The following is a 15824-nucleotide window of genomic DNA, read 5'->3' on the forward strand; positions in this document are numbered from 1 at the left end:
TACCCTTTCCGAATCATACATGGAAGAGAGTAAGTGTTTTGTGGTGAGAAAGTTGAGGAGCAGATCATACACGAGATAAGGTACCATTTTTCGCCTTGCAAATTTAGGCAGCCTCTAAACCACAAATGTAACTTTCCAATAATGCCCTCAAGCTATATGTTCAGAATTTTCTCTTCTAATCACTGCCTCTCATTGATTGATGGCGGAGAATATTGTTCCAAGCCAATGATTCGTAACATATCCACCTCATTCCCACACCAAACGGAGAGAAGGGCCTCACTCTGGCTGAGCTGAAACAATAACATTTCACCTGGATGATAAAATGTTATTGGATGACAAAATTATTATGTTTTTTGAGCTGAAAGTCTCTTCATCACCTAAAAACTGTGTTTCTGCTTGCATCATCGAATGTTGCAAAAACTTATTTTGAGAAACAATGCCAACAATGCCAACAATTCAAAAAATGCTAAACGATTCATAAAATGCAAATAGAAGGCGGAAGGGATGAAATAAGTGGCTTCCGAATACAAAACAAAGCCCGTTGTTCGTGTAAAAAATAGGAAACACGGCGCAGGAATGCTGTTCTACAAATCTATTAAACTTTATATGGAGCATTTGAGCGATCATAACAACACATTATGGAGCATCAAAGCTCGGGTTCAAATGTTCAAGAGAGAAAATTAACTATTATTCCAGGTCGCAGAGTTGTGAGCGGTGCAGGAAGACCAACTTTCAAATGGCAGGTTCAATTTCGTCAGAGTTCACGGCCACTCCATTTGGGGGATCGTCTGTCCGGAGCTGAGAAGAAACCTCATCAATCGCAGAGTTCAACTGTTCTATCTTCTGTGCCAGCACTTTTCTTGTTTTCTGCAATTTTTCAATTTAAAAAAAAAAAAAACACGTTCAACGAGCAAATACCCCCAGCAGAATTTTCAAAACTAAAACTACACAAGCATATTTTAACATCATTGACAAGAACTTGACGAGGCTTGGAAAGAAAACATACGAATTCATTTTTTGTGATATATGTGTGTGTCCGCGCCGGCTTGCATGTACCTCGACTCATATAAGAGGACAACCACTTTACCCTACTACATTTGATGGTAAATAAAAACTAGTAGAATTTAAAATCCGATATAGGTGGCTACAATGATTTGAACTTGAACTCATTTTTTTTCGGCTTACTTTTTCACGGACCTTAATTATCACTCTTCCAACTCAGGGTGGTTAAGAAGGGTATATGATGTTGCCAATAAATAAAATCAAATCAATGCCTTCGCTAAATCAGTGTCAAGTGAAGACGAAATGTCCATTCAGGAGATAACTTGCAACAAAAAAGAAGACGAGTGATTTCGCACCTCTAAAGCTTTTTCTTCATCATATATGAACTTGGGAAGTTTCCTCATCAATTCTTTTCGATCTGTTCCAGCAAGTGCCTTGCTAATCTGTAATACAAGATCAACTCTCAGTCATGCAAAGTTGAAAGTCTAGGATTTCGAACTGAAAGCTCAGAGACAACAGTTGTGCATACTTCTTGGTAGATTGCTATAATATGTATGTTACATAATGTAGTATCATATCTCACAAGTAACAGATATACAAGATGAATTTCTCATATGTACAATTTAGAACTTAGATAAGAGATGAGCAAAAGTCAAAAACCTGAGGGGCATATACACAGCCAAGCGTGCCAACTATGAGCCCTCCCAATACAAAACCTCCAACAAAAATGCCTGCATTGCTTGACCGTCCGCTATCACTGTCATAAGGTACACAATAATCTTAACTGCCATGACCATTTGCAACTTATACTAAATGCTATAAGAGATACTAACAATTGCTATGGACTGTACATTATTTTCAACCATACAGAGATTTATTATTATGATTTGGATAAGAAACGATGTTTTATAGACTAAACGAGAGAGAAACAACCTAAGGGCTCAGGAAGGGAAATCCTCCTCCCAAACAAGAGAGAAACAACGTAAAGGACCATTAGAGGCTTCCAATAATTAAAAATCATCAAAAGGCTGTAATTGTAAAAAAAATCGTGTGGTTGGAACACCACGATGAAGCTATATGTACACTATTCCAAAAAGAATCCATGAAAAGAAGAGGCTTCTTTCACCTAGGAACGAAGGTTTGAGCTAAATTTTCCCAATAGGGAGGCATATATAATAGGAACAAATGCTACACTCTCATAGGGAGGCATAACTCGAAGCCGGAATCATACAGAGTTTATAGATCAAATTCAACGACCATTTGATTTGATATCTAGAGTAGAATGAGTACATGCATTCAATATGTTGATTCAATCATTCTTTCACTAATCCAAAACTAAATTAATGAAATTCAGTTTTGCACATGGACACTCAAAAAGGACCATCCTTCGGTTTGGAAATCTGTTTGACCAGTTGAACTGAATCATTTGAAACTGGTAAGATTCTTGGTTGTTGACTGACTGCCTGAGATTAACACCTTCAATTTGGTTTAGTATGGAAATTCTTTTTCCAGAATTTGCACACCCCAATGATAAGCCTACCCGTACAAGGATTCTAGACATGCATTCCTACCATGTAAAGAGACTTCGGAGACTATAATTCTATCATAAAATATGACTTAATGGCATGTTGTTTAAGTAGCGATTCCGTAGATTATACCTATATGCAGCTTGAACTGAAAGTGGCCGCCTGGATGTAGAAAGCTTCGCCTTTCCCACCCAACCAGGATTGAGTAACAAGCTGGTGGGGGACACACTCCCCAGAAGTTTATCAGCAGTTTTCAGATTTGACCCTGCCAAAATAATTTGCGAGCAAATTTAGACTAAAAAAATTTTAAGTGTCCATACATTTATACTCTCCCCAATTCTTCCAAATTATGAAAATGAGAGCAACTATGTACTAGTCAAATTCAATCTTCCAAGAATTGAAAATTTTTCATTGATTTGGAACTCAGGACATCATGTTCACGTAACAGAAACGAATAGAATAACCGAGCCTTTCGACAGCAATCGAGAAACGATAAACAGCCCACCGCAAGCTTCATAACAATAGGGAAAATACACGGTTCCCGCACAAATTTCCCATGGAACAAGGCGGTTTCTACATATAACACTGCCGATTTATGAGGTAAGCAGATTGTGAAGGGTAGCAGGTAGCCACCATTTGAAGCTCGGTGTAATTCAAGAGACAAATTACAAGAAAAACCAATAGTATTCAACAGCAAAAATCTGAGATAAGATCAAATGCTGAAGAAATTAGAGAGTAAGAAGAATTACCAGATGATAACGGGAGTTGAGGGTTTTTGGTTGAAACCAAGGAATTAGATATCGCAGCCATCGGTGAGTCCCAAAAATGACCTGGAGAGAGAGAGAGAGAGAGAGAGAGAGAGAGCGAGCGAGAGAGAACGGTTGAAGGGCCAAAACAGTTTATCACACTGGAAAATATTTCTTGTTCTTGTTCGATAATGTCGATGGCCATGAGGAAATTATCCGGTGCATTGCGATTACAATAATTCCCATGAGCTCGTGTTTCCCCGCTTTGTGATCCAGGCCCATTTCCTAAGCCCATACTTGTCTTCTCTATGGACCCGATTTTTTCAGGGCATTTGGCCCAACTTTAAAACTGAACCTTACTTGCTCGTTTTATTTTATTTTACTTTCGGCAAATTCATGTTTTGGAGTTTGTTAATATTTATTTATTTATTTATTTATTTATTTTAATCTTCTTTTTAAATTAACGCCTAAAACAAATGACGGTTAGTAAATCGACAAAAGCTCGATTAAAATATTATTGTATTTTGTGGATAGCGATATGATGTGGGCGCTTTCCGAACACTTCCCCCGCGCAGTTCAACCGCCATGGCAGTGGCCACACCGAAGAGCTTGGATTCGTGTCCCATTCATCGCCTTCTTCCTTAAATTCGTTCTCAATCCTCGGCCAACCGACGAGAGAATGCGAGGCAGGATGAGTTTTCTCCACCAATTTCAAGAAGGTCTGCAATTTTGACCTCTTCGCTACCTTTCATTCTCGTTTCTGTATATCCGTCCGAGGCAATAGAGATAAGGAACAAGAGGACCATTCCTCTCGAGGACTGTATCACCAGCGGTTAGTAATCTCAGTCCTTCGTGTATCACTATCTTCTGTATTTATTCTCAATACTTTCAATAAGTAGAAGATTCCAAATCTTGATTCAGTAATTGCGTCATATTCTTCCAACTCCACTGAAATGAAATGGAAGTTTGATTTGCTAAGAGTGAGTGCGTTGTGAAATTTATAGCACTACTATGATAATATGATAACAGTTACGATAGATCCTCCACAATGGTATGATATTGTCTATTTTGAGTCTAAGCTCTCGTAGCTCAGCTTTTGAGTCACCTATGACTATACCTTCTAGGCTCACAACTCCTTTGTTCGACATTTGAGCATTCTATTATCATGGCTAAATTAAGTGCATGACTCTGGTACAATGTTAGCAAGCATGAACCCTCTACAATGGTATGCTATTATCCACTTCAAGCATAAGCTTTCACGGTTTTATTTTTGGTTTTCCCCAAGAACTTCATATGTGAGGCTACTCCTCTCAATAATCCTTACACGGGAGATCTAGGGAGATCTAGGATGTTGGTTGATAAAAGAAAAATTATATCCATCGAAATCTCACATTTAATGGTTGGAGTTCTGGATTATGAGGAGCATTTCTATGTAGCTTTCTTTGATTCACATTGGCAATGACATTTTGGTTGCCGAAAATGGACTGAATTACTATGATGTGGAGGAGGGAAAGGGTCCTGTGGCAGGGAAGGGTTCCGCAGTTCAGGTAATCTGCTTGGAAAATTTTGAGGCCTACTTTGCCTGTCTTTTTAATTTTAGCTTTCTGAGATCAATTTGCATGTGAACGCATGAAAACGCGGGATTAAAATCTGGTCCGACTCCCTGGTTTTGTTGTCATATCATACAATCTGATCTCAGAACCTTGTACTGAAAAAAACTATTTCTTTTGATCATGAAACATGTGCAAACATATATATATATATATATATATATATATATATATATATATATATAGGTTTACACTTTTTCTCCCCTCAGTGATTGTCTATTTTTTAGTCATGCGCATTACCCTTTAGATTACGAGGGTTTCAAATATAACCTGTTCAAGTAACTTCATTAAGGGAAAATACCAAGAAAACTTGTATATTGTTTAAGAGCAAAATTGGATGCTTAAATATACTTTTAAAGTGAATAGTTGTTTTGAAACAATTCAGAAGTCGTAAAGTGTGAATTTCCAAAGTTTAAAAGATTAATTGCAGAATAAATTTTTTTTTGTAAAGTTTATGGGCAAAAGCCATAATTTAGCCCCCTTTTTTCTGTATGCAAGCATAATGAGTTAAGGAATCCAAGAAATGGTCAAGTCAAGTGGCCTTTGGTTTACTTATGTTATTTATGTCAATTATTGCGTCGAGGGTTGAGATAGAGATAAGATAACAACTTTTTGGTTGTATGGTTATGAGATGTACATGTAATCCTACTTTGTATAGGCAGCCTGGCGCTACTTTTGAATTGAACATCGAGCTTTTGGAAGTGGTGCGGCCGGAAAAAGGAGGGGCCTGACATAATTCGAGAGCCAGGTTTTCTATCCCCACTGAACTAGAAGTTGAGCATTAGCTGACTGATTGATTCTTTTGTTAGGACGAGGAGAAGCACGAGCAGGTACTGGGTAAGGGGGAGTTTTTTTTTTTTTTCAATGGAACCTTCAGTTCTTTACTTGCTGTTGTTCTAAACATGATGAAATTGTTAAGACCAGTGGTTAGGTATGGACTCATTGCGCCCCTCTAAAATGTAACAAAAGCTCCACTCTTGTTAGTGCCAAACGCACCAAATTTCTACTTCGGTCTTTGGCCATGCCACCTTTCCTCTGCCCCCACCCCCTTCTTTCTCGCTTTAGCTTTAACTTTAGCTTTTGGGTCTGGTTGGATATTAATTTTTAGGAGTTAGAGGACGGCTCTGATAGGGAAAACGTGACAGCCTTATTTGTATATTGCCTATTGTTTCATTAGCAAAAGGAAAAGCAGAAGTTTGAAGTGTGTGGATATCGTTTTCATAGAGAGACGCAATAAATTGGTGTTGTTGGAAAGGGGGATTGGATTGGATGGTTGTCCCAAGTGTCATATTGTGGAGCAGAATCAAAGATTTCCCTTTGTTGATGCGTCGAAAGTGCCTTGTCATTGCTAGGATGCCTCTGGGCTTCCACCCCACCTTCCTGTGAAACCTCCTCCTCCTCCTCCTCCTCCTCCTCCTCCTCCTCCTCTTCTTGACATTTTCACTTTGGTCATCTAAGAGAAAGGAAGGGCGACTCAAATCAGCAGACAGTTTGTCTGTTGGTTTCCCCCAACCTCGGATTCAAGTCCACGTCACCCCATTCTACAGCAAAATGATGTCGTTTTGAGCGAAATAGTGTGTTGTGTTCTAGTCTGAGTGTGAACCAACAGGAGGGATCCACGAAAGAGAAAGGACTTGCACCGTGTTTCAGAGTATCAAACCACTAAATTACTGCTTGTTTGATTGATGGTTTTGTGATTTCTTAGATGACAAATAAATAATACTGGTTTTGGATTGAACCCAAATGCCACAGGGGAAAGGCTTCAGTTTTTGTTCACTCTTTTGATACGGAACCGAATTCGTCGTTTTCAATTATATCAGTCATCATGTTAATTAAATGAGTATTAATTGATGTATGGCGTTGGTTGTTTCACGATTCCAGCAAAGTTTCACTTTTAAATTGCTCGCTGCCTTTTACGTCTTCTAATTTTGTTTAATTTATGTACTTTTTTTCTTTCCCCTTCTGAACCCAACTAAAAGAGCTGTACCTACTTCCTCATACTTCTGCCTTACAATCCGAGCTTTTATTTTATTTTAGAATTTTGAAGGAAGCTCAACAGCAAATTGAGGTTGGATAGTGTGTTCTGTGATGAAAGTGAGTCAGCCTTTTCCCATCATACAAACACACAAAGCACAAAGCACAAAGCTCAAAGCTCAAAACACAAGAGACCAAGGAAGGAGCAATGAGTTGGATGCTTATAATTCCCTAAGATGCAACTCAGAGATTATTTTTGGATTGAAGCTTCTTGGAGCAAGTATTGTTGAGCTGATGTTCTGGGCGAAAAACATTCGAAATTTGAATCCTTACCCTCCCTAGGAAATTAAAAGAAAAATATATATATATTAGTGTATTTGTGGAGTATAATATAAAATAAAATTCAGTAAATAATTGACATGTGGGCGGGTCTAATCACGAGCTCCCAAGGTGGAAAATGGAAACCCCGATTCCCGTGTCCCAGTATAAAACCCCCCTCAAACTCCCATCGAAACGACAAACGTTACGCCCCCACTTGATTCAAAACGACTCCCCTTCCCATCTCTTATTTTATTGCCTCCTCCCTTCCCTCGCCGCCGCTTCAAATGCGTCCCTTTAGGTACCTCGCCGGTGTGAACTCCTCTGCCATCTCCGACTCGGCTGAGCCCCAGACTTATGACTCTGACTTCGTCATAATCCTAGCTGCCCTCCTCTGTGCCTTGATATGCGTTCTCGGTCTAGTTGCTGTTGCCCGCTGCGCCTGGCTACGCCACCTTGCCGGCAATGTCAGCGGCGGCGCTTCCACTCGTCCTCCTCCTCCTCCTCCTCCTGCGTCCAATAAAGGTCTCAAGAAGAAGATCCTGAGGTCTCTTCCGAAGTACAACTTCACCGCTGAGTTTTCTGCTCAGTTCTCAGATTGCGCGATCTGCCTCGCGGAGTTCGCAATCGGTGATGAAATCCGGGTGCTGCCACAGTGCGGCCATGGGTTTCACGTGTCCTGCATCGATATGTGGTTCCGATCTCACTCTTCATGTCCTTCGTGCCGTCAGATTCTTGTGGTAAGTCAGTGCCAGAAGTGCGGTGGTTTTCCGGCAAGCTCGAGTTCTAACGGTGGGACGGAATCCAGAGTGAAAGAGGGAGGAGATGGTAAGATGAGTAGATTCTTACCTTAGCCCTAGGGTGTTTCCTTTAACTACTGCGATTCTTGTTCCTTCCTTCCTTCCTTCCTTCCTTCCTTCCTTCCTTCCTCCGTGTTGTAAATAGCTTTCTTAGTCAAATTCATGTAATTACTAGAAATTGTTTATGAAATCAAGTTGAAGCAAAGGTGATTCCAATGAATTTGAAATCGGCCGCTCTGGTAGATCTGTTGTGATTATTGACTTCAAATCTGTCGTCGATTTTCAGCCTCGGATTGAAATGGAGATGGCATGAATTTACAATACAGGCGAGGAGTTGAAATCAAAAAGGGGAAAGGGGAAACTCCAAACAAATGGATATTTTGTTCCCATTTTCGCCAGCTTTTTACCTGTCAAATTAAATATTTTAAACTAACTTTCAATCTACGCATCGTTTTTCAAATAAATCTTTTTATTGGCCCACAAAAATTAGCACTTTCTCTTTAATCCTTCCACGAAGGTGGTATGTACATACAGCCTATATCTGTTTGATTGTCTTAAGTTTTTACATAAAAACTCTTTTATTGACTTTACGAAAGAGAAGCGAATAAGTAATTCATATTTCTCAATTGGTTTTCATAATTTTGAGTTAAATTGGTCGATTTTGCTAATCTCGTGATTTTTTGTGGAGTGTAGTTAGATCATAGTCAAGGTATTGATAGTGAGTGAAGATAGATTTTGTTGGGTTTTTAAAAATGCATTTGTTGGGAGTGTGTTAGCCAGAACTGGTAAAGAATTGGCTGGAATTGCATTATGGGGGCTAACTTTGCTCTTAATCTTCCTTCAAAGACAAACTGTCAATGAATGGATTGATTGGATTATGTATATATAAATGTAATGCAAACAAACTGCAGTTACACCCACTAACTAATTCCTACTTTTAAAACCTAAACTGCAACATACTTTTACTTATTTATTTTTTGGTCCTCCAACGCCACACTATCAAATATTGCGGCCCTTTCCGTCCTTTAAGAAAATGGTCCCTTTAATTTGACCAAAAAAAAAGACGGCATTCATCGTAATATGAATGGATAAATTAGTATTTTTAAAGAGGTGAGTTAGCACAACTTTATAATTTTTCTCAGACCATTATAACCTAAACTTGGTTTGTTAGGTCAAAACTTAAAATATTTGTTTTTGTAAACAAAAGTCCAAAAGTCAATTTTATTATTCCATCGCGTTTCCAGCAGTCCAATAAAATAAAATAATATAATGAAAACCCCCACCCACATGGGTACCATGTCATTCAATTATGGCCCACGTGGCAAAGACTCAACCAAGAAATAAATCTCATTCATTTTCTTTTCAAATCAGGATGCTATTGCACAGTGTCGACTTTCCAAATAACATTAAGCTTTGAAAAAAACTAATTAAAAGACTCTTCTTTTGGAGTTAATGAAAATATACAGAGAGTTTTGCCCAATGACATGTGAACTATGTCATATTTGACACAACGGGCCTGATTATTTCTTAGGGATTGGACTAAAAATGATTTTTTCTGTAAAAGAGAAAAAAGAGAAGGAAAAAATATATTCATAAAAAAGTGAACCCGACGTGAATCGAACACGCAACCTTCTGATCTGGAGTCAGACGCGCTACCATTGCGCCACGGATCCGTCTTGTTGTATTCTTTAATGTAATTATATATACTTTTTTTTTTCCATTTGCATTTCTCATCCAGTCATTTGGATACGAAACGAAGATACTCTTGCAAAACCCTATCCTCCCCGGATCCTTGATTTGCTATGGCACCTCTGTGCATTTTCCTGCCTCCAACATTCTGATTCCCCATCTTACTTTCTTTCAGTATGTTTTCCTGCTCATGTAATGGCATCCAATTGGACTCTGCGGTTACATTCTTATTCTTTCCAGGTAATCGCTCCGCTTGTCTTCTTTTGATTTTATCATGAAATATTCTCTGCTATGTTTATGAACTTTCTAGATCATGTGTGCAGCCATACGTATGGGTTGGAAAGCCTCTTGTTCTGTCCGTCTTATCCGAACTCGGAATTGGTTATAAATGCGCTGGCATTAGATATGGTCATTTCAACATTAACCGGAATCGGCATCGAATTGGTCGCAGATTTCTAATAAATTCGGCTGAGGGGTCCGGGAGCACTGATTCCGGGCGAAATGTCGAAGATGATGAAATTATGGTCAAGAGTGGGACTGGTGGTGTAGCTTCCAGAGATTACAAGGGGAAATTGCAGGAGATGATTTATTCGTCGCCTCCAGGCGTTTTCCTTGTAAGTTTCTGGTTGATTAGGAGTTTGTGGCTCTTCCTTCTTTATAGTTTTTTGTACTTTCGAGAATGGCGTTTGCAAGGATTATCTTCTTTCTGTTATGTTCGCAATTTAAACCTCTTACCGCAATTCATTGAGTTCTGTCTCCTGAATGGGCATGGATCATTACCCTGATACTTCTTGGGCTACGTGTGCAACCTGTGTTTCGTCATGAATGATTTTGGGCAAATGTTTTATGATATCAACGGAATTGATATAATCAAATGCAGGTTCTGAACGCAATGAATTATATACAATTTGCGAAAATGTATAGTGTCTTTTGTTTTAAGCCCTACACTATAGTGAATGAACTCTTAAGCACAAATCATGCCTTTTATTTTCGAGTTACGGGTGTCTTACTCTCTTGTTCTATTCCGCCTTAGATGAACAGATGTACTGGAAATGGTCTTGCAATTGGGTTTTGCATTGCGACGGCTTGTTTAGCAATAGTTGCAAGAGTGTATTTGATGGGAAAATCCAGGAGCAGTCATTCCGGATCAGTGGCTGATCTAGTCAGGCGTGGTCAGCTAAGATCTGACAGAAGAGGCATGTATGATTTAAGTCTTTGGAACCTTTGTCCTTGGAACATGCTAATATGTTTGTTATATCCTATTTCCATTATTTTCTTATAATTTCCTCTGTTATCGCCATTTTTTTGCAGTTCCAAACCTTTAAAATACAATGATCCCTTTAACAATCCATTGGTGAAGGTTGACCAAAGCAATTCTTCCGTAGAAATGTGTGGAAAGGTTTATCGGTTGGCCCCGGTTACTCTTACGAAGGAAGAACAAAGTATTCATCAGAAACGGAGGTCTCGGGCATATCAGTGGAAGAGACCAACCATGTTTCTTAAGGAAGGAGATTCAATTCCTCCTGATGTTAACCCTGATACAATCAGTTGGATCCCTGCAAACCATCCGTTTGCAACAACATCTAGTGATATTGATGAAGACTTGGCCCAGAACAATGTGCACCAAAAGCATGGTGTTCCCTTCCGTATTCAGGCCGAGCATGACGCTTTGCAGAGAAAGCTTGAAGCGCTCCAGGGTGTGAGTAACTCTGATACTCTGTACTCGATTCTGTCTTGTCTTCATGCTCTTCCTTCAGTTGATAGATTCATATATAACATTTGCTGCGTGGTAATGGTGAGTGAATATGTTCGTTCCATGATGGAATTGATGACCCACAAAAAGTTCATATAGACAACCTAACACGGTTCTCTCCCTGGTAGATGCTGTTTTGTGTAGCAAAACGAATGCCCTGTCCATCTCTTCATCTTTTGTCATTTTGTGCGAGTTTACCATATTATCCTCTCTTTTAACCAGCCAATTCCCTTCCTAAAGATGTTAAAAGCATTTCATCTATTTCTTCCAAGTCTGATCCGTTTCACATTCAATGGACACCCCTTCGACTTCAAGAAGGGGAAGATTCCTTGGATTCAATTATTTGAGCCCTTTCTGGGACCACATGGTTAGAAAAAAAAATAGAAGAGATTTTTAGGATTAAGATTCTTTTGCCTTTTTTGAGATTCTTTCACTTTTGTTACTCATTATTTGGTGTTGAAAATTATGCGCGACTCCATTGAAATTATTTTTTAAATTCTTTTTCTCCAGGCTGAAGTGTTCTTTAAATATATCTTCCTTTGCTAGTTGGGCTCCTCTCTCCTTTTGCGATTTCATTACTTCAATGAAATCCATCACCATTTGGTATTTGGTTTTTAGTTTTCACACTGTGACCTACAATGAAATCCTCTCTTCTTGTGATGCGTAGTGAGTATTTTAATCTCAATTAAAGTTGTCATTTTGATTTCTTATCATTAGTTTGTTCGATAAATGATGATTTTTTGTTCTCATTTCCTTTCTTTTACCCGGTTCTTGTGTTCCCCGATCATGGAAAATTTCCAGTGATGATGCCATTTAGATATGGTTACCAAGTGATAGTGTAGATGGCTGTCCATTACATTGTCTTATGAGTCGCCCTTACACATTCATATTTACATTTTCTGCAGGAACAGAAACTGAATAATTTATTTATAGATCCTAGAGATGGGAAGGATTTTGAGAGACCTGTTGAGTCCAAACCCAACTCTGATGAACAAGTAGAACAAAGCTTTACAGACCACCAAGCTGGAGAGTCGAAGCCTCCAAACTCGGGACATCTCCCAAGCTCTTTCGGGGTTCAATCCTCATCTGATGAAGCACAGAAATCCTGAGGTAAGTTTGGATACACTTTTTAAAGCAGTTAGAAAGTCAATCCAATCCAAACAAGTCTAGTATCATTCTCCAAAGTTTTTGAATTTATGTGTTTAACATGCATGCAGGTTTCCTGCAAATAGGATTTGCGTTTGCAGTTTTGCTGTTGATCTTATCTGCAATGCGCATTACGAAGTTAGTTATTGAGGGGCACTGTGTAGTAGCAATGCACGCAGGCTCGATTCCTTGGGACCATCCTGTGGCTTTGGAGACAAACTCTTAAAAGAGTGTACTTTATTGAATTGAGGGAATATAAGAGCTTCTTCAGCAGAAAGGTGGAAAAGAAGTTGTTTTGAATGATTTCTTGGCGATTTATTCGAATTCTTTAATTAAATACAAAACGAACTATGCAATCCCTCCTGTTTTCGTAGTGAACATGTAATGTACTACTCTCTTATAATCAATTATATAGGAAATAATAAATATCGACACACTCGACGGACACCATCTCCGGTGTGGGCCTCGGCGGCGAGGCAAGTACTACTGGCCGGAATTGAAACCGCCCGTTCTAATTAGCAAACTTTACATCTGGGTTTCGTATAGGTTTGAGCCACATGTCCGCCATTACTCTCGACGACAAGCTCCACAGCAAATCTGGGCCCTTGGATGCTAAATGTCTTCCCTTCTTCGCTGCCTTCCCAATCCCATACGCCACCAGCCACTGCATCGCCGTCAGCATCTGCTTTTCACTGTCCCAGGCGTTTCTCTTCCCTCCGCCCCTCCTCACCTTCAACCCTCCCACGTGCAAGCTCGTCACCTTGAATCTTCTTTCCTCTTCGTATTTGCTTCTTTCGTCTTCCATCTCTACTTCTTCGGCATGGATCAGACCCAACACAGGCCCTCCCACTGCTTCGTATCTCCTCAGTGGGTCTCTTAGCTGCACCACCACCGCCAGTGTGACGCCTTCTGGGTCTTCCCTTTTGTTCCCATATCCGGTGAAGTTGAATTTCTTCATCCAATCTTCTAAGGGAACTGCAGAGTCCAGGGGGTAGAATTGGTTTTGATCTTTTCCCCCAATTTTCACATTCAGAGCAGAAACGTCAAATGGGGCTTCTTCCTCCGCCATTTCCGCCTGGATTTTCAAGGCCTCGACGCTCATTTCTTCCAGCTTCTGCATTGAGAATGCTAGAATCTCTTCAATGGTCAGAGGAGCTTCGTTCAAGTTCCATATTCCTGTCGAAATCCTCTCCTTCCTTCCTGTGCTCAATGCGGCCGCCATTGCTTTTACAGTACCAACAGCGCGGGCGGCGGTGGAGCTTGCTCCTTCTTTGTTTCTCCCTTGAATGATTGCAGAGGCAATTCCTTCAAATGCTAATTGTTCTGCTGTTTTTCCCATCAGTTCATCCGAAGACATTAATGCCACTACTTTTAAGCTCAGTGCCTCTACCCCAATGCAGGCCATTCTTTGAAACAATTCAAACCCGCTCAGCGACTGTGTGGACGCTAAGATCACTGGTTTCGATATCTGCATCGCTAGTTTTGGAGTCTCCTTCCTTGAAACTGGGGTGTTTAATGGATTCATTGCGGCTAAGTAGCTTCCATCTTTGGTTTGAACAACACAGCCTAATCCCTTTCCAAGATCTGAAAGGTATGGTTTGGATTCAGTCTCCGTGGAATCCTCTGTTTCTTCAAGTTGGAGAGGAGGAATTTCAGGGTAACTGAATTCATTGTTACCGTTATTGTATGAGCCTGTACCATCTTCCTCCTCCAGCATCTGAAGAAATTCCTTCGTTACGTTTTCTTCTTCTGCATCAAGTCTCTGCGAATCGGATTCTTCATCGTTTCTACCAATGTTTTCATCTCCCATCATTGATTCCAGAGCTTTTATTTGCTGCGCAATTGAATCGAGTTCCGATAGTCGATTCAAATGAGCCTGGTCGTGCACAACTTCCTTGACTACCTCGCTTGAAGTCGACTTTTCGTCCACTGATTTCTCGGATTCTTCTTTTTCCACCTTTTCCTCTTCCTCCTGAATCTCTACTCCCTTATCCACAACTTCAAAGTCTGGAAGATCGAGATCTTCAATCTTCGGTTCTTCTGATTTCTGAACAGGCGGCGAGGTTGACGGAATTGGCGCTGGTTCATCTAAGTTTAGGTCATCCATTCCTGGAAGATCCGCCGACGGTCTTGTTTGTGACGGAGTCCAAGCTTCACTTTGACTGGTTAATCTCGGACTAAGAACACTGAATGAGGTCTTCGATTGCTTTCTCCCGAAAGATTTTACCGATTTCGATTCCTTCGGGTGTGCTTGATTGTAAATACCAATTCCTCCGTCTTTCTCCATAATCTGAAATCCTAATTTAACGAGGAGCTCTCCCCCTCTGGCTTTTCCCGCCAGATTAAAGCTAATGTCCCACTGTCGAACTCGCGTTCCTTCGTAACTCTTCTCCGTGGATTCTTCAATAAGTTTACTCAAATCCACTGAATTTCTCCCGAAATCAAGCTCCTGAGCATCTACAGCAAAAGCGTAAATCCAAAACGGACGAGGCTCGAATTTCATAGGCTTTCGGTTTCCAGGAGTGCAATAAACATGGCATTTGAGGAACAATGTCTCTTCGAAATCCGCAGCGCCTTGCGAAACTCTAGACGGCATTGTATTTACAGCTCCATCTTTGGTCTCTTTCTTTCTCACACAAACGGAAAGTCGAAGCCCATTCATGGAGGCTGGAAGGCCCTGAACGGTGACCACTTCAACAGAGAACAAGCAACTCATCTTGTGCATTCCAAGGAGTGTGAGAGCTCGAATCGGCTTCCAATTCCAAATCCCCTTCTTCTCCGGTGGCGCTTCATCCAACTTCCTTGCCTCCGGCTGACTCGAAGATACCCTGCTTGGTTCCGTTTGCGATTTATCCTCATCGTTGAGCTTGGGGCGAGAACGCCACGGTGACAGAGACATCCGTCGGGACTTGGGCCTGTTGAGCCTGTCGTCGTTTCTAGCGATGCCCACATCTTCAGCAGAAGGAATAGAAGGAAGAGAGCTCCGAGGAAGAGCAAGCGAGGCTGTTCTTCGTGTAGTGGAGATGTGGTTTTGGTAGAGCGATTGGCTGAGGGCCTCGAGCTCATCGAGAAGCTGGGTATTGGAATCCCTTCTTTGGGACGTGTTCTGATCAGTCGCCATTGATGAGGTTGAAGCCAAAAGTGGTGCAAATAGAAGAAGAAGAGAAGAAGAGAAGCAGATAAGAGGGCATTGGGGTTTGAAAGAACATGAGGCGGAGAAATTGGGAGAGACGATAAGTAATAGAAAGCTGTGTGTGGAG

General features: G+C 40.5%; 4 protein-coding genes, 1 long non-coding RNA gene and 1 other non-coding gene across 6 annotated transcripts; 3 read left to right on the plus strand and 3 right to left on the minus strand.

Moving 5' to 3' along the window:
* Positions 1 to 480: 480 nt before the first annotated feature.
* Positions 481 to 3438, minus strand: LOC111474436. The gene is made up of 5 exons (XM_023119527.1): positions 3278 to 3438; positions 2661 to 2793; positions 1663 to 1759; positions 1359 to 1445; positions 481 to 867 (listed from the first exon to the last, which is right to left on the minus strand). Exons 1-5 carry the CDS (start codon positions 3336 to 3338, stop codon positions 733 to 735), a joined length of 513 nt encoding a protein of 170 aa, XP_022975295.1. The 5' UTR covers positions 3339 to 3438; the 3' UTR covers positions 481 to 732.
* A 370-nt stretch (positions 3439 to 3808) lies between these two features.
* LOC111476769 lies at positions 3809 to 5890 on the plus strand. Its single transcript, XR_002717163.1, has 2 exons — positions 3809 to 4821; positions 5543 to 5890. It is a non-coding gene; the product is annotated as an uncharacterized LOC111476769 (long non-coding RNA).
* A 1348-nt stretch (positions 5891 to 7238) lies between these two features.
* Positions 7239 to 8196, plus strand: LOC111476768 (RING-H2 finger protein ATL8-like). Its single transcript, XM_023120566.1, has one exon. It carries the CDS (start codon positions 7464 to 7466, stop codon positions 8028 to 8030), a length of 567 nt encoding a protein of 188 aa, XP_022976334.1. The 5' UTR covers positions 7239 to 7463; the 3' UTR covers positions 8031 to 8196.
* Positions 8197 to 9577: 1381 nt separating this feature from the next.
* TRNAW-CCA lies at positions 9578 to 9649 on the minus strand. Its single transcript has one exon. It is a non-coding gene; the product is annotated as a tRNA-Trp (tRNA).
* A 77-nt stretch (positions 9650 to 9726) lies between these two features.
* LOC111476450 (protein MULTIPLE CHLOROPLAST DIVISION SITE 1-like) lies at positions 9727 to 12867 on the plus strand. The gene is made up of 6 exons (XM_023120110.1): positions 9727 to 9905; positions 9989 to 10279; positions 10699 to 10865; positions 10977 to 11364; positions 12324 to 12528; positions 12636 to 12867. Exons 1-5 carry the CDS (start codon positions 9861 to 9863, stop codon positions 12525 to 12527), a joined length of 1095 nt encoding a protein of 364 aa, XP_022975878.1. The 5' UTR covers positions 9727 to 9860; the 3' UTR covers position 12528; positions 12636 to 12867.
* Positions 12868 to 12929: 62 nt separating this feature from the next.
* Positions 12930 to 15790, minus strand: LOC111476449 (protein PLASTID MOVEMENT IMPAIRED 1-like). The gene has a single exon (XM_023120109.1). It carries the CDS (start codon positions 15683 to 15685, stop codon positions 13076 to 13078), a length of 2610 nt encoding a protein of 869 aa, XP_022975877.1. The 5' UTR covers positions 15686 to 15790; the 3' UTR covers positions 12930 to 13075.
* Between the last annotated feature and the right edge of the window lie 34 nt (positions 15791 to 15824).

Source organism: Cucurbita maxima, unplaced genomic scaffold (genome assembly GCF_002738345.1).
Source record: "Cucurbita maxima cultivar Rimu unplaced genomic scaffold, Cmax_1.0 Cma_Scf00003, whole genome shotgun sequence".
NCBI classification, from domain to species: domain Eukaryota; kingdom Viridiplantae; phylum Streptophyta; class Magnoliopsida; order Cucurbitales; family Cucurbitaceae; genus Cucurbita; species Cucurbita maxima.

Coding starts and splice junctions, on each gene's coding strand:
- LOC111474436 (XM_023119527.1), bottom strand. CDS start 3,338: ATGGCTGCGATATCTAATTCCTTGGTTTCAACCAAAAACCCTCAACTC. Junction 1,760..2,660: donor TCAGTTCAAGCTGCATATAG/GTATAATCTACG, acceptor ACCTTATGACAG/TGATAGCGGACGGTCAAGCA. Junction 1,446..1,662: donor GCTGTGTATATGCCCCTCAG/GTTTTTGACTTT, acceptor CTTGTATTACAG/ATTAGCAAGGCACTTGCTGG.
- LOC111476768 (XM_023120566.1), top strand. CDS start 7,464: ATGCGTCCCTTTAGGTACCTCGCCGGTGTGAACTCCTCTGCCATCTCC.
- LOC111476450 (XM_023120110.1), top strand. CDS start 9,861: ATGGCATCCAATTGGACTCTGCGGTTACATTCTTATTCTTTCCAG. Junction 9,906..9,988: donor TACATTCTTATTCTTTCCAG/GTAATCGCTCCG, acceptor TCATGTGTGCAG/CCATACGTATGGGTTGGAAA. Junction 10,280..10,698: donor CGCCTCCAGGCGTTTTCCTT/GTAAGTTTCTGG, acceptor ATTCCGCCTTAG/ATGAACAGATGTACTGGAAA.
- LOC111476449 (XM_023120109.1), bottom strand. CDS start 15,685: ATGGCGACTGATCAGAACACGTCCCAAAGAAGGGATTCCAATACCCAG.